Below are 27461 nucleotides of genomic sequence, written 5' to 3'. Positions count from 1 at the left end.
CGAGCGAATACCTAGTGTAGATATATGCAAGAAAGGCTGCCTGTTGAGCGGGCCTTGTAATTCACGAAACTGAGGCTAGCGGGATGAGTCGGTGCGAGCCGGATACAGAGGGATGAGGTAGCCCGATCATTCTGGGTTTACATGAAACCGTTTTAGTCGGGTAGGGCTTTAGTCGGGCCGAGATCGCCGCTAAGCGAACCACGCCCAGGCAGGAGAGCAGGAAGAGAAGGAATGCGCTGACGAATAGTTTATTGTACGGTCTCCTGCTTCTGCCCGACCAGAGAGAAACTAAGAGAGAAGGCTCTGGACTGTATACCTGCGTGTGAATGAGCGCGACAGCCGGTTTTCAGCCCGATAGACCGACTTTACGAGATTTTGTTGGGTTCTTGCCTACACCGTGATTGTCCGAGGACATTATCAAACCCAACAAGACAGGCACCACTCTGGTGATGTTTAGATTCCAAAATGGAAAATGCATGCCTCCAGCCCATGGAGAGACGCAAAAAGGCAGCAATTTCACTTCACGGGCCTGGAGCTCGCGGCACACCATTGTTGAGTCAATGACGTTGACATACAGACTCCACACAGACTTTTGTTCACAGGAGTGACGTTCCCAACAGCAGCATTCAGCATTGTTTCAGCAGATTTCCTCCTCGACAATTACCCGCGCCGTGCTACTTTCGCGTGCTTTTTTGCATCTTTCCTGTAAGCATGGCACTAAGCAGCGTGTCGAAAGAGGACAGGAAAGAGGCGACGCATCAAGGTCGCTGAAAAAAAGTCGAGAAAGAAGGCAGAATGGAAGACTGAGCAACAGAACAACAGAACAGCCGAACCGACTACGACATACGGCGCCGAAGGCGTTAACAGCATGAAAGTACTGGCGATGTTATGGAAGGAGCGCTAATTACCAATAATGTCTTCAAACTCCTCAGACAGTGGCCGCGTGAATGGGAAAGTGATGCAAGGGAAGAGAGTCAGAATGCGTCTGGGATTAAGGGAATGTGCTGGGTGGCGACAAAAAATGTTTCAAATTTTTCTTTTGCGGAGTGCTGGAAGACAGGATGAGGGAAGGAACTGAGGTGGCAGAAAACAATATGAAGAGAAATAAATGCGCGAAAAGCGATGTGCCCGACTTCGGATGAGATTAAACAAACAATGCAGATATGTTTTACCTCATTCTATCCTCCTGAGACCCGGCTATGGGGATTTGTCCAATATATTGGACACTAAGTAATCAGACAGTACTACTATGCCAAGGCATTCATCCTCATAAAACCCTGCAGTCCAATATATTCGACACCTGCTAGCGCCATCTATGCAACATAGATGAAAACGCATCGTTCAAATTCCCGCCAATACTTTTCAAAACGGCGTCATTCAGCGGCGCGCGTTTTATGGCACCTGTCGGCGAAGTAAGTACTGTTTCTCGTATTTCTACCTACTTTCAGAGCATATCTTTGATTTTATATTAAAGGTAATGCAACAGCGAATGCGCAGAATAAGAAATTTAAACTGTTCAAGCGCTTACTTTTATTCATGCGTCCTTTGATTTCGCGTGTCCACTGTGTTGGACGCTGGGACTCAACCCGGTCATTTTGACCGCGCTTTTGCCACGGCCTTGCTATGACTGGCAGACGATTATTGTTTGTATTTAGCGGCTTGCGGACGAAATCGCCTCTCTTTGTTGCGTAGCAGACCGGCCTCGCGTGTCTGATGAGACAGGTGACGCAATTTTTCAATTTTATAATTTATAATTTTAATTAAAAATTAAAATATATAAATCATAACATCATAAATCATAAATATAAAATGTTATAATTTTTTAATATAAAGCAATGCTCTTTTGTACCAAATGCCAGCTCTGCTTCTGCATCACAAAGGAGAGAAGATGTTTTGAAATTGCCCACAAAAAGTGAAGAAGCGAGCGAAAGTTTCTTTTTCTTTTTTTTTTTTGAGCAAAGTAAGGCTCGCTTTTACGTTCTTTTTCACCACTTTACCTTTGAAGTTAATAAAAAAAATAGCACACGAGTTTGAGAGCACTACCTGCGGCATGTAATTACATGCGCGCTTGGTGAAAAAAGAACGGGTAGAATCCCAGTGTCCAATATATTGAACATCGTACTGAGCCGATACTATCAGGGCTATTGAAAAAATGTTTAATACTTTTCACCTTCATAACCATACCGACTTATTCTGAAAGTTAAAGAAAAATCTGTGCACCCAATGCATTCCCGGTCTCAGGAGGAATGTTGAGAGAAACGGTAACTACTGGCGGCGTAAGGTCAGTGCGCGAGCTACCACGCAGGGTATGCGTGATGTATAGTGCGCGCCGCGTAGTGTTTGTACCAAGAGCCCGCCCTGACACCGACGGTCATGTGAGTGTCTCCAGCCCAGGCATGATACCATTCGGTATACGTGTCCTTGAATTCTTGTACCAAGGGCGTAAACAAACTTCTTTCAGTCTTCTAGCAGCTCGTCTCATCTACTTCTTGCGTATTCACCTCTGGCCGTTGCTAGTAGGCGCTATAGCACGAACGAAATAAACTCGCCACGCGGTTCCTGTAGCCTCTACGCAGGCATACTTCCTGCAACAATGAAACGGGCTCACATGAGGCATGTGAAGTTTGCTCCTGCTATCCTTAAAAAGGGTGGAGCTGATGCCGCCCCTGGAGGAGCAAAGCGATTTCTTCCTCATGTAAAAGGATCCATGAAACTTAGTTTCGCAGTTGTCACGCGTTACAGTTATAACTACTGTAATTTTATGAACGGCACAAGTAGACGCATGTTAGCTCTAGCAACGTGAATAATGAGCACGCGAAATAGTTTGCAGAGATGATCCCTTGCGAACTCAGACGTATCAGTTCCGACAGGGTAAATAAGACTGAATGCGATCATTACAAAATCCATAAACTGCAAATATTAACGGGACAGAGTTAGCGGCCTCGTTCACCGAAAATCGGTGTTGGCGCACGCGCAGTGAAAAATGACGAGCATGGAGCTGGCAGGCGGTAGCTAGCAGCTGCGGTGGCAGTGCACTGACTGGACGTAGGGTTGGCTGACGTTACGTTTGACAGGAGCTGCCAGCTTGTGCTGCTTCTTTTACAAGGGAGGATGATATCAAAATCAACCTGCCAGGACGCTTGCACTGACGGTATCCCTAGGCCATACAGGCCCGTGCATACGGGTTGCTTAAAGCGGACCTTTATATGCGGGCTGGTAGCCTACGCTATCGCGTCATGCCCTTAAAGGTGGAGCTTAAGTGCATGGAATAACATTTTTGTGGGTGGGCTGTGAACGCATATCATCTCAAAGTTCACACTGAGGCTTTTCAAACGGCAGTTACTTAAAATTTCGAAGCACTGAATTATTGATACAAGAGAGGACACTGGTCAGTTTTTCTGCAGAGAGTATCACTCTCTTTCCCAATCCAAATTTCTGCGTCATTTATCGTCGCAGTGTCGTTTCGGTCTGTGTTTCGTTTACTCTTGCTGTATTGTACGCATGTACTGCTACGTTTTGGGAGCTCGTGGCTTGTTTAGCGATTGCTTTAGAGCTTTGGCGGGCACCTGTGAACCACTGTAAAGCTTGAGGATTGATATGGGAGTGCGTCAGAAATCCGCGCGATATTAGTGGGGTATGAAACAAAAAGAAACAATTTGACTCTCCCAAGCAACGCAGTATTGTACGAAAGCGTCGAACGCTTGATTTTCTATCAACATTTAGAACCTTCTGACACCATTTTTTGGAGAAGAGCCATTAAAATTTCGAGAGTGGGCCCAGTACGGTTTGACTCATCCCATGGGCATCCGGCCATGTTACATAGACTTTCTGAAGGAGGGCTTTTACACTTAAATTTCGTGAACAAAGGTGTGCTCCTCCCCCCCCCCCCCCTTGCTATTCGCCTAGCTACAGCAATTAGGGTTCGTTCGAGCCTCGTCATCTGCTTCGTCCATATTATGTACGTGACATGTATGCTATGCAAAGAAAGAGCAATGGGCCTCTCAAATAAAAATGCGCTGATATATGAATCTGTGTAGCAAGCACTTCACGATCTATCTTTAAGGGGAATTTTTTGAGGCCTTGTGCATTCAGTATTCTTCATTTCTGAAAATTTATTCCATGACTCAATAAAGGGAATAGTATCTTAATCGTCTCACCTTTGTTCTTGGACATGCTACAAATTGCACGTTGTGAATGGCGTGGAGGAGGCAAGTCTTCACGAGCTGAAAAGCAAATCGCATTCCCATGCAATGTCGGGCTCCGGCACCAAACGGCAGGTAGGTGTACGGGCGTATTGATTTAATATTTTCCTCGTTGAACCTATAACAAATCAATAAAAGGAAACAATGTCATTTTGGTTATCATTACTGGAAGAACGAATAATTCAAGCCATATGTTTTTATTACGTTCTTGTTTAACGACTGCGCTTATGAAGGTAGTGAAGGTATTTAAAAGAAATTTAGGCTACCTTTACATAAACAAGCGTTTTTTTTCGAAAGCTGAGGATATTCTTCAGAATGCAGGCCTTGCGTTGCTTATGTAAACTAATGGTGAATTCCAATCGCAGAACTGGGGCGTTTCCAGAACAACGTTTTCTGCTTAGTTAGGAGCAACTGCATTTCAAACGCAGATCTGGAACACGGATCGCGCCTTCAGAACGAAGATCGGGAGCAATCACCGAGCCAAGGTCGCTCCGTGGAGCACACCGAAATCAGCGGAGCCAGCCGGAAGTTAGCGTGATGTTCAGCGGCGCTCCCCATTTGCGGCAGCTTGTCTTTGCTGTGCCGGCTCCGCCCTCCGCGCTTGCGGCCAAAATTGCCGAATTCCCGGAATTTCCCGAAATTCCCGGCCGAAATTTCGTCGCGGACTGGCACTTTCTCTTGGAACATCCAGTTGGAGACTAGCCAAAAATACAGCGCCAAAAATATAGAAGGAGGGCAGACATCAGTCCGCCTTTTGATGCTTTTATTATCCCGGCTGTCCCCACCGCCATCTATACCACAAAATGGCTCTGTCTCTACCGCGCGCCCTTCGTCCCAAAAATCTGCTTCTTCCTCTTCGTTCAGAGATTCTTGGCGAATGTGCAACAGCCTCAGCTCGGAAAGCGATTGCAAAACGATGTGTGAGAACTATTCAAGCGTTTCTATTCATAAAAATCGAAGCCATTCAATTATGTCTGCTTGGGAGACGGAACTTATCCATCTGATAGAAAAGTGCTGCACTCTTACAGCGTGCGCCCGCGTCCGGCTGTACAACATGAAGGAAATAGTGTTGATGTCAACACTATCTTAAGAAGCAGCGGGATCAACGTTGATCTGCTACCGGTTTGAAGACAGACGACACGCGGACATGAAGCGCAGCTAGACAAACACAAGAAATAAGTTTTTAATGGATGGATGGGATCGATAGACGAATGTTAGGAGCGTCCCCTTTGAGGCAGGGTGGTGATAGCCATCACCATGCTGAACCTTTGTTTTTATATGTTTTTAAGTTAAATAATCCATCAAATTTAACGACTTTCCTTTTAGTTCCGAGTTATCTTGAAATACCTGTGTTTAATTTCGATTTAGCTTCTCCTTGCTATGTATCCTCCTGCGTCTGTTCACGAGCGCCACCTACTTGCTCAAGCCGGAGCACAAGCGTTCCAAACGGAGAGTCGGAACGCATGCTCTCTGCCAGATTCAGGCGCTCTGTCGTGAGGTGCGTGGACCACTCTGGTTCTTCGATTGGAATTCACCACAAATAGAAATGAAAGACGGGCAAGTTGATTAAGGTTCATCACTGGAGAAGCGCGAAAGGAAACGCATCCGCGTTGTTCTTTCTGTCGCCGCCTTTTGCAGTTTGCGTTTTTGCAGACACGCATGCAAATTAATTCACCGCCGAGAGAACTCCGAAACAAGTTTGTAGATGTTGTACGAGCTTGTAGCAGTCTTTGAACGCCACTTATGTGCAGCTAACTTGACAGGGAGTCCTTCATACAACCAAGTAAACGCGATCATTGTAGGGTCGCCTGTTGCCAACATTATGAATTGTGAGGATTCCCACAAATCTTTATTTTGTCGTAATTTACTGCATAACACCCAGGCCCTGTTTACAGTCCGCATTTGTCTGCTTTCCTGAATGAGCGTTTTTATTAATTAAACTACCAAAGGGGATGAAGTTTAAACAAATCATTTCAAATCCTCCGCTATACCGCAGAATGCGATCTTACAGACTGATACAGCCTATGGATACCGTCAGCCACACACCTGGACGGCAACGAGGCCGCTAATGCCTCATGACGGAGGAACACTTACCGGGTTCCACTGTCATAGAAATATCTGAGAGCTCAGGATGTCCACACGAAATACACTGACATCCTCTTGCATTGCAAACTTGATAGGAAGATATACTCTCTACCTTAACCGAAGCTAACAAAAAATGAAGCAGTCACTCTCCAGGAAATCCAAGTAAACAATCACGTCCGCGGCTTCTTACTGGCTCGCCCACCACGTGCAGCTATGAGTGCGCATTCTTCAAAGTAGCGAATACCCAAGACAAGAGTTGGCTGAATTCAATGGACCACATGGTCCACCTAACCTAATAGCAGCGGGAATAGCACCTATCTGAATAGCAATGGCAGGCTAAGGTGTCAAACTTCTGCCTCGACTATCAGTTTAATCTAGCCGACATGACTCTGTAGAGAGCCCGGGCCCATGGCTTCCTAGACTACGGAGGCTAGACACTTATTGCGAATGAATGCCTATAGTCTATTAGAGATTGGTGCGCGAACTCCGTAGCTCTCTGAGCATTTTGACAGGTAGTATTTCTCTATATGCGTAAGATTTTGCGCGTAACTGAAATCTACTGGGATTGCTGAATTAGTTAATTTCAAGGCGACGGCCTTAAAGGCCCCGTTCTGCAGAAAATTCCGTGTCGACTTCGTGAATGAAAACCCATAAGCATCCTTAATAAAAGCCATCAGCAGACAGCTGACACGGCTGGTGCTGATTGGTCGTAGGGTTGTGTGACGTCACGCGACCGAGTCAAGGGACGGACAGTAATATAAGAGCGCCACAGAAACGAGACAAAGAGCAGAAGAGGACAACCACGGCGCAGAACTGATTTAATGGAAACACGGAAGACCATATACTTGGTGGACGCATATGCCACGGCCGCTCAATGGAGGCGCACTTGAGCGGTCGTGCACATGCACGTAGTCAAATTTGATGCTTGTGAAAAAATATAAAAACACATTTAACAAACCTCTTATTACACGCACGTGTTGAACCTGCCTATGCACTATCTATTGTGCAGCATGGTCATCTCTTTTACTGTCAACGCTACAGATGTTTTACTTACACGAACATTTTGATTCCTGTTAATATTTAGGGCCTCGGCGATTTCTCTAGTAATGTGGTCATTGTGAAGAAATAATATATCAGTATCGACAAAGAAAGGTACACATTTACATGCAATACAATGTTTTGCCAAGTTAGTTTCATTCTTTCTTAGTGACTGTGTATGCTCCATCACCCTAATGCTAATGCAACGACCAGTCCAACGGAATTTGATAGACTACGCCCATCCTGCAGCTAATGAAACTATTGGCGCGATTGACCTAGCATCTGTTCTTGCATTTTGTGCCCTCAGCTTTCTTTGAACTGCTGCCCCTACCTTGCCAATCTTATTAGGAGCGGAAAACAACACCTCTACGCCATATTTCGCCCCTACCTTTTTAAACCGATGTGACAATGCATGTATACAAGGCACGACTGCAATTTTATTTCTTTCTTCGATTTCTCTTTCTAGCTGTCCGGTACACTTCAGAGCACGCAGAACCTTATCGACACTAGCTACAAGCACTGCGTCTGGATAGCCAGCCTCCCTACAACTATTGGGTTGGATTTCTGGGCTATTAAGCCATTGATGAGCACAATATATATTTACAGCATTGCTAAAACAGCCTGTTACTATTCCGGATTTAACAAGTTTAAAGTGAAAGGACCTGTATTTTAAAAGAGGTTTTACACTCCTAGAATCTGCCAGCATACATGATTAATATTAAAAGTCAACTTTAAATCTAAATATTGCAAGATATTTTGCTGAGGAATCTCAACAGTGAACTTCAATCCAGGCCCATTTCGAGCAAACATATCAAGAATTTGAGGCACACCTACAGCATTCAAGGATGTAACAAAAACCAGGAAATCATTCACGTATCGAAATATACGACGTCGCTCTCTAGTTTTCTGCCGACGTGACTGAGATAAATATTGCTAAGAACAGGAGCTACTTTAGCACCTATGCATACACCGGACTTCTGCATGAATACTTTATCTTCCCACATTACATAGGTATTCTTAAGATAAAAGCTTCCAGGAAGGATCCAACAGTTATATCACGTACTTTAAATTGTATCATAACGAGCCCGTCATTTCCCGTTCAACTGTCTGCTTTAATAGCTTGCGAGGGTTTGGTTCTGCCAGTCTTGAGGTCGAAAAGGCAGCGTAAGAGGATTCTCGTACAGCTGCCGCCCTCCCTAGTGATCACGTGCTACGTGACGCTCGCGCTTTAATAGGGTGTTTCACATCCGTCGCTAGGGATGAGGGTGGCGCTGGTGAACGCTCACAGGCTTCGGTTACAGTCAACATAAATTCCCAAGAAAGTGGGAGGTTGGACAGCCGTCATTGTAGCCCAGTTGGAAGGGCACTGGACGCGATATTCGGAGGATGTGGGTTCGACTCCTACCAACGGCGCGTTGTCTTCCCTTCCGCTTTTAATTTGTTACTCTCTCTCCCTAAAAACATCATGAGACTCATTCTTGTCAATATCTACAAGAAACGTATAAAAAAAATATCCCCAACGTTTACCTTGGACTCGTAGACTGTCCGCTCCTTTAAATCGTTCCGAAACCAACATTCATCATTATGCTGTGATGCAATTCTTTACACATTTTAGAAGTTGATTATGGGGAAGAGAATAAAATAAGTTAACCACATCTATGCTAAAAACCAGAGCATAAAACCGAGTTCTCGTCCGAAAGACGCTTTACAACGGTCTGTGAAAGACGCTTTACAACGGTCTGTGAGTTAGGCACTAGAAACGGGTCATTAACGGAAAGTACCGACGAATTATTGTTAAGGTGAGAAGATACAACCACTTGTTAAGTTTCGCGCTCAGAAACTATTACTCGGAAAAGTATGCCCGGCTTATGAGTTTTTGCTTGGCTTATGAGTTTGCTTGGGGCAATATGCATAAAGCATATTGCTCCAAGCCATACATGGCAAAATTACTTTTGAAAAGGAATTAAATTACATTACTAATTACTTTGCTGAAAGTCGCAGAAAAGTAATTAAATTACATTACTCATTACTGCTCCCAAAAGGTAATGAAATTACATTAAAATTACTTCTACTGAGTAATTAAATTACTTACTCGTTTTCATCCATGCAAAAACTAAGCAAAGCTAGTAAACAAAACAACAACTTGTTCTCCAGACGCGAAGCACACCCATTCTTTCGTCTTCTCGCCAAATTCCGTTCTAGGGAGCTATTCCTCCCCTCTCTCCTACAGTACGGGCGATTAGAAAAACAAGACTACTGCAAAAGAAAAAAAACATGGTCGAACGGTCTTGAAATGACCGGCGAACCCAGCGTCTTGCTGGCCTGGAATGGTCTCCGCCATTTCAAAGGCCCGAAGCTAGGTTATTTATTGCTTCCGCAGTCCCAAGAATCGATGTCGGCACATTTGTACTCACTGCGCAGTAATATTCAAGCCACGGTGCCTCACTTCATGGACCCTTCTGCCTATCTCCCCCAACCCCAATCCCCCCTCGCCCCGTGGCGACGAGTGTAACACTGTGCCCTAGCCGACGCAACAGAGAGTGACGCTCCAAACTAGTTTTCAGCTCCAGCCTTCTTGCACAATCTCTCCCTTCAGTATTCCCTTAACTCCTTGTATCCTGCTGCTTGGAAAATGGTTGAGGTCTCGAAAGAGTAGTGGCGCATTTTAGTAAAATTAATTTAGAAAGGAATTAATTACTTCTGCTGCGAAATTACTGCTAAAAAGTAATTCATTACATTACTAAATTACCAACCCGAAAAAGGAATTCATTACATTAAAAATTACTGAGTAAAGTAATTAAATTACAGTAATTCCATTACTGTAATTCAATTACTGCCATGTATGCTCCAAGCATATTTGCTGTGGATAGAGTTGAATCCCCTGTCCTATTGTAACGGCCGCGCGTAACTATCACGCGAGGTTACGCGCGCGCTTTTAGGAAGGATGTTGAGATGGTGAGAGGAGGGCCCACTGGCCACCCTCACTGCCTCCCAGCCTCCCGCAGCGACGACGCCGTGGGTTTCCCTCTTTTCTCCCGACATAGCCGGGGGACCTCCTCTCTGCAGTCCGGGAGGAGTGCGCCTCCTGCGACTTCCTGTGGCTCAGTCTTTTTGCTGAGGACACTTCACCGTCACAATCATACACACTGCTGCTGGCCGGGTGCGCGAAGCCACACCAGGTGACTCGAACTTTCCTCTCACCTTTTCGCGCGCGATTCCCCCTTTGGTGGTTTTCTTTCACCCTCGTACGCTAGCAGAACGTCCGCTCGCTACAGCAGTTGTATTTGAGTGGTTTTTGCAGTGTAATTGCTCGGACAGAATAAAGCCTGTTTCGAGTACGCAACTCATGTTTGTTCCATCTGGACCGTACGCGCCGTGGTCGCGGTTTATCACACCGCCGGTTGGGGTCACAGCTTCGAATGTTAGGACTTGCACGCTGGTGCAGAAGGCGACTTCCAGCTCTGGCCCTGCGGAGCGTTATTGCAAAAGTAACCTTCATACCGCCAACAGAAGCTGGTGGCCAGCACGCTCTTTCCTTTGCGAACGAAGCGAAGGCGAGGCGCTATCAGTCTGTTACAGCTGCCGTCATTTTACGAACGTCCCGCATCATTTCGATGTTCGGTTACTTCGAAGCAGACAGGTGGAAACTACGCATACAGCTCTTCACAGGAAAACGCAGTTTACTACAGCAAGCGGGAAGGAAAAAACGGCGGGAGCAAAAAATACATATAATGTCCAAGCTGAAACCACAAAAAACTTTGTAATGCAAGCTCAGTAAAAGTCAGTCACGTAAAGTTGCCACTGATATACCCTGGGCACCCGGCGAGGCGATAGCCAGAGGTTGGGATACGTTTGCACCCGCTCGAGGACATCTTTTCTTAATTCGCAAATAGGGACGTTTCTCCGGAGACGTTTCTTTCGGGACCATTGTTTCTGTGGACAGTTACTCCGGGACCATGTTTTTCGGAGAAAGCTTTTACCACACCCGCTCGAGGACATCTTTTCTTAATTCGCAAATAGGGACTTTTTTCCGGAGACGTTTCTTCCGGGACCACTGTTTCTGTGGACAGTTACTCCGGGGCCATGTTTTTCGGAGAAAGCTAACCCGAGAAGCATATGTAGCGATGATAAATGACCACTTGAACACAGAACTCCGCGCTCGTTGCTTTGTGTCGTCGTTTCTGTATTCGCTTAAGCGCACCTATATGCCAGGGTCACTTGAACGAACTACAGTCATTGAAAGCAACACTAATTCAAATAAAATTTTCCTGTAACTCCCTTAACTGACCATCGAGAAAGCGACACCTTTAAACCGCAACGACGTGCTTGCAAAACGACCAAAGGCAAACACAGAACGTCAGCCTTCCTTTATGACGAAATACTCCTGTCATTCTAAACACAAACCATATTCTGCGGAAATGCCCGTAGATGCTCAGACGTAATCAACGCGCGAAGGAAATATTCTCGGAGGCACCAAGAGCAACATACAAACGTTACAAAAACGTCAAAGATATTCTGTTTCATTCTAAATTCCACAACAAGCATCCAGCGCAACCACCTCCTTGCTCTCGACCCAGATTTAAGACGTTTTTTTTATATTGTCTTGTCTGTTTCTTCCGGAAAGCTCTTGATAACTGTTCGCGTGCAGTTGTACTGTTTATCAGGACCCTTTGCAATGCCTGTCCCCTGTCAAGAAACGCGTGCCAGCATGGAGCCTTCTTTAGACGCCAACTCATTATCTACCTCACGTTGTAGTTTTTCCTGTTGACGCCGCTTTTCATTTTCTTTTTCAGGTCACGGGATCCCGGGTTCCAGGCTCCAAGAAATTCATACTCAAGAAAACATTTTTTTTTTCACTCCTTGCCCAGCTCTTCCCTATATCCTCCCTCACGTTCCTTCTTCACAAGAAAAAGCACATTTAAACCCCGCCAGTGATAATCGCGAGTACCCTTGTCGATATATTGGCTTGGTTTGCGGGCTGAGTCTCCCCTCCTAATTTTGCTCAGTGTTATTTCAAACTGTGTAGTCAGATTCTTTCTCTCGTTCTACCCTCTAACATCATATTCATAAATGGCGGTGAACGGTGAGTTAAGCAAAAAAAAAAAATAATAACGGCAAACATGCACTGTTTGAGCATAAGGGAGTGAGGTATAAAGGAGGGAGGAGGAGGAGGAGAAAAGGAGGTCGGGAAGCAGGGATGTTAGCCAGAAAGAATGAATCCCGGTTGGAAGCTATCAGTATAGGTATAAGCTATATAATATAGGAATGTTCTACAACATGCAATCGTGACTATTAAGTCATCCTGTTTTCATTTGAAAGTAACACACCTTTCGGGGTTGAAAACTTCCGGTTCTGGAAAGAATTCAGGATCATTGTGCATTGCCTTGACAGGCACAATGATGGCGCAGCCACGGGGTACCTTGATCCCTGTATCTCCAAGCACGTAGTCCTCAAACGGTGTCCTTTCGAGCCTGTGAGTGAGGTTACGAGCTTTAGAATAACAATTGGTGATACGTGTGAACGTTACACAAGAATAGTTTTTCAAACCAGACGTGAGAAATGCGAACTTTCAATCGCGTCTTACCTTACTGTTGTTGGCATCAATCGCAGAGTTTCGCTGACGACACAGTGCAGATAAGGTAGCTTCTGAACTTCGTCGTACGGCGGTGAGCTGCCCTGCGATGGCAAGAAGGTTTGAAGTGCAATATAAAAATCACAGATTTGCAGATCAACGGGCAGTGGGCCATACGCATATCATCGTCGGATGCAATTTACCTGGTTCTCATCTTCAGTTTTTTGTATGTGCCTCTCCGCGGCGTCCCTGCCCCGGCCGCTAATTTCCAAACCATATCCAGTAGGAAATGAGGTAGCGAATGATCTAGCCCGAGCTCTCACAAACCGGGCGGATCCCCATCCCTACCCTACCCCTCTCCTAGGACCCTACGGCGACAGGCTGGAACACCTACGGTTAGAAAGAATTTTCTCACCACCACACAAACAACTTCCTTCCTCGGACGCTATAGACCGCAGAAAAATACAAACAAACACATTCTCTAATCTTCACATTTTAAATAAGATAAGCCCAACAAAATGCACGAGTTACTGTCTTTGGTGCGGTCCAAGCCCCACACTCTATCACATCTCTTGGGAATGCCAGGACAAACCTGACCCAACGTTACTAGTGCCATGCCCGACACACGAGCAGTGGGAAGCTGCCCTGATCAGCGACAACCTGGACCAGCAAGCTTGGATTATCCAGCTAGTCCGCAAGTCAGCTGCTGCCAGCGGAGCCCTGGACTAGGGGCAGCGACCACCCAGCTCCAGCGATTTTTTACTGATTATTATGCTCATTAAAAGTTTTCTCTCTCTCTCTCTCTCCAGTAGGAACACTCTAGCAGACCACGCGATTCCTCTAAGCAACGCCACCTGGCTACAAATTGCGGATATATTGTCTAAACGAATAATAATGTATTTAAGGGCCACTCTTCCCGTCGCTTTTGTGGCGCAATGGATTAACACCACCCACCTCTGGACTGATGCCTGTGTTGTATTCTTTTTTCTTCAGTTCATCATCATAATCATCATCAGCCTGACTATACCCACTGCAGGGCGAAAGCCTCTCCCATATTGATCCAAGTAACCCGGTTCTGTGCTAGCTGCATCCACTTGACCCCTGCGAACTTCTTAACCTCATCCGCCCACCTAACTTTCTGCCGCCCCCTGCTACGCTTTCTTTCCCTTGGAATCCAGTTGCCTTCACTGTAATTATTTCCTGCCTTCAGTGAGTGTATGTTACCTTTAGGTTGCGTTCACTGACACATTTCAGTAACAATTGGTATGACAATGATTAAACTTAGCAATTACCTGCACCGTAATTATTTTCTGTCTTAACTGAGTGCATGTTTATGGTGGCTATGTATGTTACCTTTAGGTTGCATTCAGAGACATCTTTTAGCAACAATTGCCATTTACAGTGAGTGTATGTTACCTTTAGGTTGCGTTCAGAGAGACCTTTCAGCAACAATCGCCGTTTAGCTCGCTGAGAGCGTCGTTTGCTCCAGTCCGCCTACGGGGTATGGTTTGGCAATACGCGCCCCGGCTGGCCGTCTCAAAACCAATGGGGCGAAGTCTGTTCGCAATGGGCAATCGAGCCATAAATAAAAGAAAAACTAGCTGTGGTATAGCTCTGTTTAAATTGGGTTGAATTGCGTTAGCAATACTTGAGTTTCTCGTTTCACACGGGACGGTTACGTCAGAATCAGCCTGCCAGGACCCTAGCATTCACGTTAGCCCTACAGGCCACTACGTTCATACGGCTTGGTTAAAGCCGTATTCGGCTCGGCTGCGGCTCAAGGCCAAACGTGGCCATTCCCGGGACGACACGATGGGCTGAATACTGGCGCAGTATTGCTAACGCAATAAAATAATGTCGGCAGGTAGGGCAAATTGAAATGAGACGCGCGCTCAGTGACGGACCTCTGTGTCGCTCTCCCCGCGCATTATTCTTAGGCGACGTACGGCTTTTCTGGGGAAGCCTGCCCCTTGGCGGTCGAAAAGAGTAGTGCACGAGATGCTACCAGCATATCCTGCCAGCTAGAAATACGTGCGAGTTGTCGCGCTGCAATACATCATTGTTAATAATTATTTTTAACACTTCGCCGACATTCAGCTGGACGACTCAGACGCCGTATATATCTGAACTCTGAGCACGGCTTGCGGATGTGGCGTGTAAGCGTGTTTTGATTGTTTATTGCTACTGTTTTGGAGATTGGGTCTATCGGCCATCACATCAAGAAGAGCTTAAACTAATTCGGGTAAAGGGCCCTGTGCTCGCGAGTGAAAGAGTTCAGCTGTGCCAGCGAGCCATTGCTGCAGGGCACTTGAAGCGCCGAAAAAAAGCAAACGAAAATGTTTATAAATGACACTTAGGAAGTCTTAAGCCCATCTCCTACATATACTAATGCATGCACTCCTTGAGTCATTCATTCCACTTTACAAGGTGCAAACAGTTGAATCCATCTGTGTTTGTTTCTTATAATTTTCTGAAAATATAAATATTAGACGCTTTGCTAGTTTACAAGAAGAATATATTTGTAACTATAGCAATTAAATGAATAATTCTAATTGAAGGATGCTCCTTAGGGATTAAATTATACAATGTTCGCAACATATTTCTGATTTTGCGCTTGCTAAATGTTTCAAAGGTCTAAACAAATGGTTGATCAACCAATCTTCCCCACACAAAACTTCCACAAGTTGCAAAATGACAAACATATCCTTTATAAAAATAAATGAAGGATGCTAAAGCTTCCTCTTTAAGAGTTCAATGCGACAGTGGTATAGGGCCCCGTTCGATAGAGCCGTACGATAGAAGGAATTTTCCAGTGAGCGCCGCTTCGCAGGTAATCAAAGCGGGAATGTTCGTTTGCCACTCGCTTTACTATTACTTCTGTATTTAGTTTCTTCATAACGACGCACCTAAACAATAGGTGATATTCGTAAGGCAATGAATACATTGGGTCCACCTTTATTTCGAGAGAGCAATGTGGTTCTGTGGCGGAGTGGTCCAACTAAAGTTGTTATCACTGACTGCAAGCGTTTGGCCAGAGCTTTCATAAAAATCTTGTAGTCTACGTTGGTAAGAGTGATCGGACGATAGGACCCTACCAGCAAACGTTTATCCGCATCATCACTCTTTGGTATGAGCACAATGTGCGAAGTTGTAAAAGACAAGGGCACTCTTTTTATTTCGTAAGCTTCATCCAGAACCTTATTCAACATGCGGGCTGCCTTCGTTCTGAAAACATTGTAAAAAGCCGCTCCTAGACCGTCAGGCCCGGGTGTTTTACCTAGGGCGAGGGTGTCGATTGCGTATTCTACTTCGCCCCCAGTAATTGGCTGCTCCAGTTGCTTCTTGACCGTTTCATCGAGACGTGGCATAAGCGAAAGGAATTTCTGGAATCCGTCTTTTGCCTCTCGTGAGCAACTAAACAGATCCTTAGAATCGGCAACCACTTTCTTGATAACGGTGTTATCCGATGTGATTGCGTTCCCGGTTGATAACTTGCGTATTTCTTTCTGACATGCATATCTTTTTTCGTCAGATAGCGCTCGCATAGTTGGCGATTCTCCTGCCCAGAGCTTCTCTGATCTAGCGCGTACAATCGCCGCTTTGTATTTTTTCGCATCCACACCTTCCAGCTGGCTTTCAACTTCCCTTATTTCTTTCGTGTAATTACCTGGCTGAATGTTTTCCATGCTTATCAAGAACTCCAGTTCTTGCTGGAGTTTTCTTTCGTTCTCTCTTTGCTGGTATGCTATGAGGCTGCTTCTTTCGCTGACTTTCATTTTAACACGCTGTTTAAATTCCTCCCATTCGACTGCAAAACAGGGGGGTTGCATTTCAAGTAACTTTTCGAATTCTTCCATTACTGCGTTAACGAAGACCTCATCCTCCAACTGCCTCACATTTAATTTCCATAGGTCCCAGTTGAATCGAATATTCATTCCTCCGTCTTTCCCCAAACGTTGCTATCACCAAGAAATGACCACTAAACTGGACGGGCTTGACTTCGTAGGCGGTACATAAGGACACCAACTCATGTGATGCATATATTCAGTCTAGTCTCGCGTGACTTTCACGTTGGAAATGAGTGCACTGCGGACGATTTTCACCGCTCAGCACGCTTCCTATGTCTTCGAGATTGCATTCATGTACCATTGCATTTAGCACCTCTGCACTTTTGTCTCCAGACTTGTGGCATAAAAGGCAGAAGTATAGCAACTAATGTCCATGTTGCTCGGAGTATTCTCGAGTGTTGCGATGCATTTGGTGACCGCGTGGCTATGATGCAGCTCGACCTGGCGAAGGCGTTCGACCGTGTATCGCACGAGGTTCTGCTATGCGTTTTGGAGCATTCGAACGTCGGTACTGTTATAACCGAGGGAGTGAGAATGGCCTGCACGAACTGCTCAACGCGAGTCATAGTAAACAGAGAACTCACTGGCAGCCTGCCAGTTTTGTCGTCCGTGAGGCAAGGATGTCCGCTGTCACCCTTGCTGTTCGCTGTTTACCTCGAGCCACTCTGTTTGGCCATTGCAAATAGCCAACTTATAACAGGTTATAGACTGCAGGCGGCCCATGTTAAAATCTTGGCTTACGCCGATGATATCGCCATTTTTTGCTGCGACAGAGACAGTATTCAGCATGCCACAACTGTTGTACAACAATTTTGTGAGTGCACCGGGGCCCAGATAAACTGGGAAAAGAGTCATGGCTTTTGGCATGGAGACTGGGAAGCCACGTCGGACAATTTTTGTTGGCTCAATTGGGCATCTGTTCCAAAACGTTATCTTGGTGTACCGCTTGATGCCTATCGCGACCCAGAGCCATATTGGGCTAACCAAGCGTTGTCTGCAAAAGAAAAGGCTGACGCGTGGCAAGGAAGGCAATTGTCGATGTTTTCCCGAGCCACAATCTGCAATCTCTTCCTTGTATCTAAAATCTGGTATGTAATGAATGTGTTGGGTGCCATGAGGATCAGTGTACAAAATATTCATCGTGTTTTTGCTGTGTTCGTTTGGGCTTCGACATGGGAGAGAACAAGTCGAACCAATCTTTTCCTTCCTGCCAAGAAGGGAGGACTAGGGCTTGTGCATTTATTTATGCGCCAGGTTGTATCGCGCTTTATTTATCTACGTGATCAAAACAATCCATTTCTCCTGACAGTGATTCAAGTCAGGCTCTGCAGACTCCTTCCAGGGTTCGTGGTGTCGTCATGTCAAAATATGTGCGGTGCCGTGACTGGATATCTGCGTGAAGTTATGCTTGCTTATAGGTTGTTAAATGTGCGTTTCTCTCATGAATATCTGTGCAATTGTCACCAAGAAGAAACTCTATAGAGACCTCACTGACATCATGCTTCCCCAGCCCATTGTACCGTTTGTCATAACGTGGAGGCCCCGGACAAGACGTCCTTAAAAGAGTTAAAAGAATGCCGGTAATATCTTCAGTCAAAACTTTTTTTTTTTAAATTGTACACTAACACGCTACCCGTTAAAACATGGCTTCATAGCAAAGGCATCTTCAGACCCTGGGCTACCAATTGTTTTCTATGCAAAAAACCTGAAACAATAGAGCACGTTTTTCTTGACTGCTGGGACCCAATATTTCACTGGGATGTTTTACAGCGCACGCTTAAGAAAGTTACCACTCGATACATATGGAATAAGGTTCTTGCCGATAGAAACATCACATGATATACCATATGATTTGATTATGCTTCTGGGCCTGCACTCAATATGGAAAACGAGGATGTAATTTGAACATGCTGATCTTGTCGTGCGTTCTGTTCGCGAGCATTTTGTTGAAAGTGTCGTTTCACTAAGAGAGTGTTACCGAGCACTCCCTGATCCACCAGAATGGATTACCTTGCTTGATGTTTTAGTGTCGCTGAGAGAATTTTAATCTGTGTTTGCCGAAGCATGGCTTACGCGTTTTATGCACTGTATTTCTGTATTTCTGGCAATAAAGAAAAAAAAAAAAGTTCTGTGGCGGAGTGGTTGCGTGTTCGCCTCGCACAGCGCAGGAACCCTGTTCGACTCCATCGGTTTCTTCAGGGCTTATATTGCTTCTTTATTTTTTTTCTGATTTTCGCGTTACAACGGCAACGCCGACACCGCCTTTTCTGCGATATGGGATCCTTAAAGTGTAGGTCCTACGTTGTGTTCCTTATACTGCGCACTTGCTAGCAATATGTTAATAATAGTTTTCTGTATTGTATTTTTCTCTCCATTGTTTATATAAACAAAGGATGGAAATTGTAAAATATTTTGAAACGTAACACTGACAAAGTAGAAACTGGCCAAGACTGGATTGTCGTTGCATAGAGCGGACAAATAAAGAAACGTGAAGAAAGCTCCCCAATTGGCTGTAGCAAGTGTATTCCCGATTGGTCACTGAATTCGCCCCCAGAATGTTGGGCAAAGTGATTTAAAAAAGTCTTTTGGCTCCAAAAGAGAGATTTGGACAGTAGTTCTAGGTGGAGAGGCGGAGGAGATGGTTTAGATCGGGTCAAGCTTTGCGCTGGACGCGTCCCGAAGAACGAGGAACCTCTACCAGCGGCGCGAGGTAAGTCGGTCGGACACGACTGGGCGTCCTGAAGGGCTAGAGTAGAAACGGCTGTTTGCCCCACTACCGTTTGCTGTCGTTTAGCTGAACGTAGGAAAAAAAAATTGACATGGCGAGTAAAAATCGAAACGATAACGATGTATAAGAAAGCAATTTGCCCAATCCTGTAAAGAAGAGTCATTCACGTGTTTCCGGAAGCACTCGTCCACTTCGGCTCGCAACTTGTCCTGCATATGGGGGTTGACGGCCAGGAAGTAGGTGGCGTAGGCAGCAGTCGAAGAGGACGTGTCTTGGCCCGCCAAGAAGAAGAACACGCATTGCGACAGTGCTTCCTCCTCACTCAGGTCTGCGTGGGCCAAAAGAAAATAAATTGAGCTCTGAACATAACTATTCGCGAAAAGCTGAAAGTACCTAGCACGCCCCCCCCCCCCCCCCTACTGAAATGACATTACGTTTATCTTCCTATTTCAAGCGAAAAGTATGAACTTATCTGCAGAAATAATTTTTGAAAGCTAACAGATGATCCAGGAGCTGTAACAGGAATTCAGTTCACGATCAAGTGTATGGGCTAATGCGGCTAGAAATGGCCTGTTTTTGAGACCGCGAAAAAAACAAACTGTGGTTAAACAGACAAGTCCTCTCGAAGGTATTCCAGCTGTGTCTCAGTGCGCACCGTGCACGCACAACTGCTCCTCATTGACGGTAGAGCGGTATGGCTGGCACCTTATCCTGGCGAAGCTTGAGAACACAGGAAAGCACGGCTCGTTTGTACTGCTAGCAGTGCAACTGCTGACGTTAGTTGGCAATTCGGCTAGAAGCGGCGCCCAGCGGCAAACACCGACACTCGTAAATTGAAGGTCGAATATCAGCCAAAAGGTAGAAGGCAAATCCAAATCTGAAAGGTCCTGTCCGCCATGATGGACTATGTCATCCCGGACAACCTTGGTTCGGCAAGGGTTCTACTGTGTTATACATGACTTGATTATGTGTAGACTGTTGCTATGCTAAATTGTGCCACGTACAACCTCGGGTTTAGGCGTTACATGAGATCCGTTTGAAAAACCACATTTGCACAACAGCAATTATTTACCTTTGTCGCGTAGTTTCTTTGGAGTTAGTAAAAATGTTTCCGTTTTTGAATTCATGGGCACTTTCTTTGAATAATTTAGCAAACCCATTTAATGCATTACGCACACGATCTATATACCGGATATCTTATCTAAGAGTAGTCGAGCTTAACGGAGTTTGAGGCTCGCAAGGATTAGTCGGCGATGTTTTGCTTTCTGCGTGGTATAAATTAGTAAAGGCTGATTAGCTAGCATTTTGTGCGCTATAGCTCGTCTGCTCACATTAGTCATAGTCATTTTACGTCGCAATTTCACTTTGAACTAAAGGTTATACGCTGCTCCACACTCCAGCTAATGTGGAGAGGAGAAGTGGAGAAGGTGGTATAGGGAGCCTTTATACAACGCCGTTCTTTGTACTGTGTAAAGGAAAGGCGGGCTTTTCAGTTTCGATATCGTCATGAAGACCGTTAACAAGGGTGGATTCATCGTGGTCATAGCAGAAGTGACTACACCGCGGAAGCCGAAAGTCAGCTTGAAGATTGTTCCTTTTACCAAGTCCTAGACAGTGATCCAATTGCTAAGTTGAAAACTGTTGTGAAAGAAACCTTATCCAGTCACAGTTTGTGCAGTAAAATCTATAACTCCACTCAGCATTGTACTAGACAGATTTTATTTATTGCCCAAAATTCATAAGCCCACAACCCCGGACGACCTATCAATAACTGAAAACCCATCACGCTACGCTGAGATTCTAATCAATAAAATTCCGGCAACATTCCAGTCCTTCATAAAGAACATAACGCATTTCCTATTTGATATAGTAGACACCAGCATCCTTCAAGGCGCCTTGCTCACAACCCTAGATGTTGCGTCAGTTCATTCCACTATCCCTTTATGGAACACTATGCTCAGAATAATAGAACATCGATGGGTACGCGTATTGTTTCCAACTATAGACAAGCAGTCAGCCCGTGTCGTCAGTGGAGATGCGGCGGCGCTGGCGACAGCAGCGACTTTCGTGGGGTAGGCAAAAGCTCGGGTCGTCTGCATTGGATGCACGGCGCTTGCTGTGTTTTCGGCCATAATTCCCAATATTCCTGCATGCTGTGGTGGGGTTGGTTGCGCCACGAGGCACAAAAGGAAAATAGCACCTGTTTTCACATGTTTCTTGCGGTCGGACAAGTATGAGAGCAATGGGCAGCAGCGTTGAGCGAAACAAGTAGACCTCTCGCGGCGACGGATTGCCTTCGCAGCTAACGTGCGTTGCACATCTGCACTGAAATTTGATCAGTTTGTTTTCAACTGTTAATTGTCGTGACTGGTTTTCGGTCTCACGATGAATAGCGCAATAACCAATGCCTGCAGCTCGTGCACGTTTTGTTGCATATAATATATCAAGTTAAGAAGCCGCTCTGTGAGTTACATTCACCTGTGGTCGTGCATATATTCGTAAAGAAAAGGTCACAAAAGTTGCTGGGAAGGTAACTGCTGTTTAAGTGCTCAGTCCAGCGCGATATTGCCGAAACAGGTCTTGTGAAGTAGTTTTCTCTAATAGCACTTTCGCGAGTTTCAACGAGTGACTCTTCATCACCGGCCCTATAGAAAGCAAGTAAATATATATTGTTAGGATCCGGGCAAATTCACACAGCGTCATTTCTCAACACTTTCTTTTTAAAGGTTATCAAGATTTTGACGAACGATTTAAATACCCACGTACAACGTAGCTCTGATTAACCAGGATATATTTAATCATGCTATATGTGGTACATAGAATGTAATGTCTCAAAGTGTAATCGGCTATGAGGGGTGTGACCGCGGCGGCTGCGTTTCGATGGAGGCGAAACGAAGAGGCGTCGTGTGCTGTGCGATGTCAGCGCACGTTAAAGATCCCCAGGTGGTCGAAATTACTCCGTAGCCCTCCACTACGGCTCCTCTTTCTCTCTTTCCACTTTCATTCCCACCTTCCTCCCTTCCCTTACGGCGCGGTTCGGGTGTCCACAGAGCAAGTGTGACAGTTACTGCGCCTTTCCCTTCCTGTGAACCAATTTATTATAATTTATTATATGAGGGGTGCAAAATAAGCAGATAAGATGTCGAACTTTTGAATAAACAGTTTCAGAGTATATTAAAAAAAAAAAGCTTAGATCGTGCAAATTTTGCTGCAAGCGATCGTGGAGAACGTTGCATTTCCGTTCGTGCTCCTTTCCTAAAGACGAAAAAAAAACAGAAATCAAAATGAGAACCTTCCTACGGACCTTCATGTATATATTAACCTGTGAATGACCTTGGCTACGTCTGTGCGATGGAACAGACGTCAAACGTCTTTTTATCGAGCAGGATAAAACATATTGGCAGCGCACACTAAGGCGAATATGCTACAAAGAATTAAAAGATTGAGTTCTTATTCAGTGAAATTCTGACTTAAGTTGCCGGTACACTGAGCTATAAATATGATTTCTAGTTCACTATAGTCGTCGGTAATATATTGTTCTTTATAGTGAAGGTCGCAGCGCCACCTTTGTTTACAAAAATGACGCTTGCCTATACCTACATAATTCGCGGCTTATCAGAAGACCGACTTCTCGCTAACTATTAAAACCTGTTATTATAACATATTCATTGACCCCATTTTTCGTATCTTGCAACATGCTGACGCAGGTATAATTTAGTGCTACACCACGTATATATATGGTGTACGTGGTGTAGCGCTGAATTTAGTAGAATGCTACTGATTGCACATTATTTAGTTCGTGGGCATAAATGCAGCAACGTCTGCCCTTCCTATAATGCTTCGAGTCAATTACGGTTCTTCACCTACATAAATGAAATTTTTGTTTCCGTAATACCCACGCTTTGTCATGTGCAGATTACAATACATTTTGCCAAAGGTGCTTATGAGGCAAATGTCGAAGAACAAATGATTAATGAGATTATTGAGCTGGATTCTTGGGTTGAAGCGAATTTTGTGCGAATAAATCCGCTAAAAACAAAATAATTTCGCGATTTCCAAACAGCCAGAAATTATTAAAACCCATTTACTAAGTTAGCCTATAAAGCATGTCGCGTTTGTCAAAACATTGGTTGTAATTTTTTCCATCTATTTACCTTGGAATGCTCATGCAGAATACGTTTCTTTGAATGCTTACATGATTTAAGCATTTTATTCCGTTAAGGGTGAAAGTATTGCTTTTTAATGCGTTGGCGCTTCCTTCTATATTTGAATTATATGCTTATAACGTTCTAATATGCTATAAGTCTAATTTAAAACACCCAGAGAATTCATCATTTTGCTTACAAAATTAAAAAAAAAAAATGCACGCCGTTATGGCACTATATTTATTTAATTTGCACCAACATAAAGAGCTTATTATACGAACCAATCCCTATGCTATAACGTTCCGTTTGAAATAAAGAAGATAAAGCCGGAAAATTTTGATATAACTTGTGCATAAGAAAACCTAATATGAGGTTACTGTCCATACAGGCTTTGTACTTTAGGATTTAAGATGTCACTTTGTTTATAGCTTGCTGTGTTACGTTCATTATTGGCTGCCAGTGAATGTGGTTTTTCTTGCATTGCATAATATTTTGCTATTATGTTACGAGTGCATAAGTGGCCTACGAATTGTTCGTTTAGTTGCATTTCAGGAGGTACTATTGCATTTTATTAATACGCTGCTCTGTCAGCTACAAAAAACAAGATAGACCGTTCTTTAATACGGTGCACGCTGTGCAACCACCACTTTCCTTCTTTCGAAATCAAGTAGATTAATGCTTTTCGAACGTCGACTTCCTACTGTGTTGTCGCTTATGAAAAGCAGTGGGGTCTTTTCATCAAGCTGTTGTCATAGCTTCCATTCCCGACTCCGACTTTAGAAAAAAGGAGATAAAATTTAACTTCAAGACATACTTTCTCATATAACTAGGCATTAATTTATCAGAACGTTTTTAAAATGTAGTCAATTATTTATGTCGCGAACAACTCTGAGATGTCACTTACTACTTGCCTCCTTTTAGTTGCCTAGTATAAAGCTTGATGCGAATTTAACTGCATGGCTGAACATGGTCTTTCTTCTGTACTTTTTTTCCACAATTCCGTAGTTATTGCAGTTTCCCAGCCGACAACAGCCCTTTTAAGGGTTAGCAGTATTCCAGGCTAACAAGAAACACTAGACACGAAAGCGGCGTGTACAACGCATATAGATTTTAACTAGATGCGTTTGTCTGCGTGTGTTAGTGTGCGCGCGCGTGCACGTGCGCGAGCGCACGTTATGTTTTACACAGCTGTCCATGAGTAGTTCTGATCACTAAATTCATATTCCTGGCATTGCTTAGGGCCAGAGCTCAATTTTGATAAAATTCCTCGCTTTGAGAAATAGTGCTGGTGACTTAGCTATGGTTCAACCCAGTGTGTACGCGATAGCTTCGTTCATTACGGGCTCCATGCTGCAGAAATAGCTTGGCGTGCTGCGTGCTCCACTTTATATACTCAGTCACAATTTGACACCAATTATCCTGTGACACCGAACTATATGCTCACGTCATAGTTTACTAATGTGACTTTTCACCTTAACCTTTGTTACCATGGTGTCCGACACCATAGCGACACCACAAGTGTTTCGTGGGTTCACCTCTGGCTCACTTGAAGGTAATATTCCTGTGCACGGAGATCCTGGCTTTACATTACGCAGTGAAGGTATCGCCTCAATAAAAACAACACCAACAACAAAGAAAGCAGGCTTAATACACTCACTTTTGACATCTATGGGTTTCAGTTGAGGAGTCTCAAACTCGGGGCTCAGACTTTCCTGGTTTACTTTTGTCGTTCCTTCTTTTGAGACTTCCTGGGCATTCAGCATCATTTGCATGAAGTCCTCGTGCAGCTGCGATTTCGACATTAGACAGCAACGTTAAAGTAAAGCGTATGGATATGGGGGCAACGACATTTATTGCACAATGAAGAAGGTGAGAAAACCTAACCTTGGGAAGCGAAATAATGCAACCCGATTCTTCGACACCCCACCTTCAGTTAATAACGAGTTAGAATACCTGGCGCATAATCCCTTCCCATTGAAAACAACAATTACTGAAGAATCATGAAATACACTGCGGACTATTTTTACAGTGCACAAATGCGTGAATAAGTTCTATTCAGTCTAGTTTTGATATCTAAAGTTTTGCGGCCATGATCTAATGAAAGGTTGCTACAAAGGACTTTCTCTTTGGAGCTTCGCGGTCCTCCCTTGCCTTTCACAACTGCTTTCTCGCAATTAGTAACTTATCCGAGGTTCTATGAACGGCAAATTTCGCTGAAAGTGAGTACTTTCGTCCTCTGTCTAGCAGCAAATAGGCCACCGTATTCGTTCTTAGATGTAGTAATAAAAGGAAGCAATGATTGCGTACTCGCCTTCTGTCTGTGGCATTTCGCCGTCAAAGATCATCGCACTATTGTAGTAAACCAATTATCAGAGAACAGTAAAACAATATTTATCTCTTCATGTACATCTTCATTTATTCTATAAAGTTAGAATGTCCGTATACACATAGCAGTTAATTCTTCCAGCAAACATTGAAGGGCATGTTGTTTTTACGTTTCAATCTTGCTTAGAATTAAGTACTATAATATTGATGAACTCTTCATAAAAAACATCGTCAATTTCCTCAATTCCTTTCCATTTAGCTTTATCGCTGGCAAATTTTAACAGCCACATTTATGGTACATAACAGAGCTGTGGCTTTTTACCTTATTACTATTCTAAACCTTTGACTGCGCAAAAGACGGCAGTACCGCCGGGTCCCCTTTAATAAGTGAAATGTAAGATCATAGTTCTTTTAGGCCTGCTGCAGTTCTTTTAAGGCGAAAGCTTCTATTGCCTAATCGTTGTCGTCAACAAAAGTGTCACGCTTTCTCGGCGGCTCAGATTGGTCGAGACGGGAAGACGTCATGGAGGTCTCAACCAATCACAGAGCACGTATGCGCGAATGCGTGCCTTATATGGCCATCTGCCTATCAAGGATTAATTACTAAATACTGATTAATTAATAATTACCGACTATTTTCTTATCAACTAAATAATAATCAGTAATTAATTATTAATCACCAGCAATTAATCACTAATTAATGCCACGCACCACGTTAAATTAACCACATAACAGTAAACGTAGAACAACTGTGAAGATGCAAAGAGTGCGATCTCATCGCTGCCAAGCGGAATTCACCGAATAATGCTACCATATTTTTAACAAGAAAGGAACACCTCCGACGCCGTACACGTGGTTTGATACCTGCGTGAACGGTAAGCCTCCCCCGCGGTCTAACACGTGCAGATGAGGTGGCGCTTCGGAGGATTAGAGTTTGGGTGGCCCTAACACCGGCAGTGATTAGAAAGTGGCCTCAATTTCGACATTGGTATCCGTACCTTGGGTGCCCCGTCTGAAAATCCAGAAATACAGAAGCTGACATCCATCACCTGCTGTGGGACTGTCCAGCGCTGAAGCGAACGCGAATCCAGCACCTGGTGTCAGCTGGCCTTTCCCCCATAATCCTCACTCATATGTCGCTCGGACTCGGGGACCACATCATCGTTCACTCCTTGACTTCATTGCATCAGGCAACCTTTTTTTTTTCATTTATTTGACCACACCCTTCGTTCTTCATAGCAATAAAAATGCTATGAACATACAACATCGAATTTTTTTTTGCAATAAACATCGCAAAAAAAATGCACTCGCAGAATTTAAGAGTAGCCGCTCGCTTTACTCGTAGCAGATTCATTGCTACATGCTTAACAGTCGCGTAGCAGAATGCAGCACTCAGGCTTTCGCCTATCATCACTTCAGTCGCCAAAGTGTCTTCGAATTTTTTTCTACTTTTAGAGAACTAAAGTCACACTACTGCACCGATTCCCAATACTCGCCATAGCCTTCGATTAGTGTTGC

The 27461-nt window shown here is 44.4% G+C and overlaps 1 protein-coding gene across 1 annotated transcript in view; it reads right to left on the bottom strand.

Moving 5' to 3' along the window:
* Positions 1 to 4124: 4124 nt before the first annotated feature.
* LOC146200615 (cytochrome P450 3A41-like) overlaps positions 4125 to 27461 on the bottom strand; it is a 91117-nt gene continuing 67780 nt past the window's right edge. Inside the window, exons 9-13 of the mRNA XM_084592409.1 lie at positions 25276 to 25405; positions 19641 to 19801; positions 12910 to 13001; positions 12653 to 12796; positions 4125 to 4320 (exon numbers count right to left, since the gene is read on the bottom strand). Coding sequence (XP_084448535.1) covers positions 4125 to 4320; positions 12653 to 12796; positions 12910 to 13001; positions 19641 to 19801; positions 25276 to 25405 — 723 coding nt within the window. The remainder of the gene's footprint in view (positions 4321 to 12652; positions 12797 to 12909; positions 13002 to 19640; positions 19802 to 25275; positions 25406 to 27461) is intronic.

Source organism: Amblyomma maculatum, chromosome 2 (assembly GCF_055883805.1).
Source record: "Amblyomma maculatum isolate TAMU_Amacu chromosome 2, ASM5588380v1, whole genome shotgun sequence".
Taxonomy (NCBI): domain Eukaryota; kingdom Metazoa; phylum Arthropoda; class Arachnida; order Ixodida; family Ixodidae; genus Amblyomma; species Amblyomma maculatum.
Note: the sequence above shows the minus strand (reverse complement) of the source record. Positions and strands in the feature narration are given on the sequence as shown.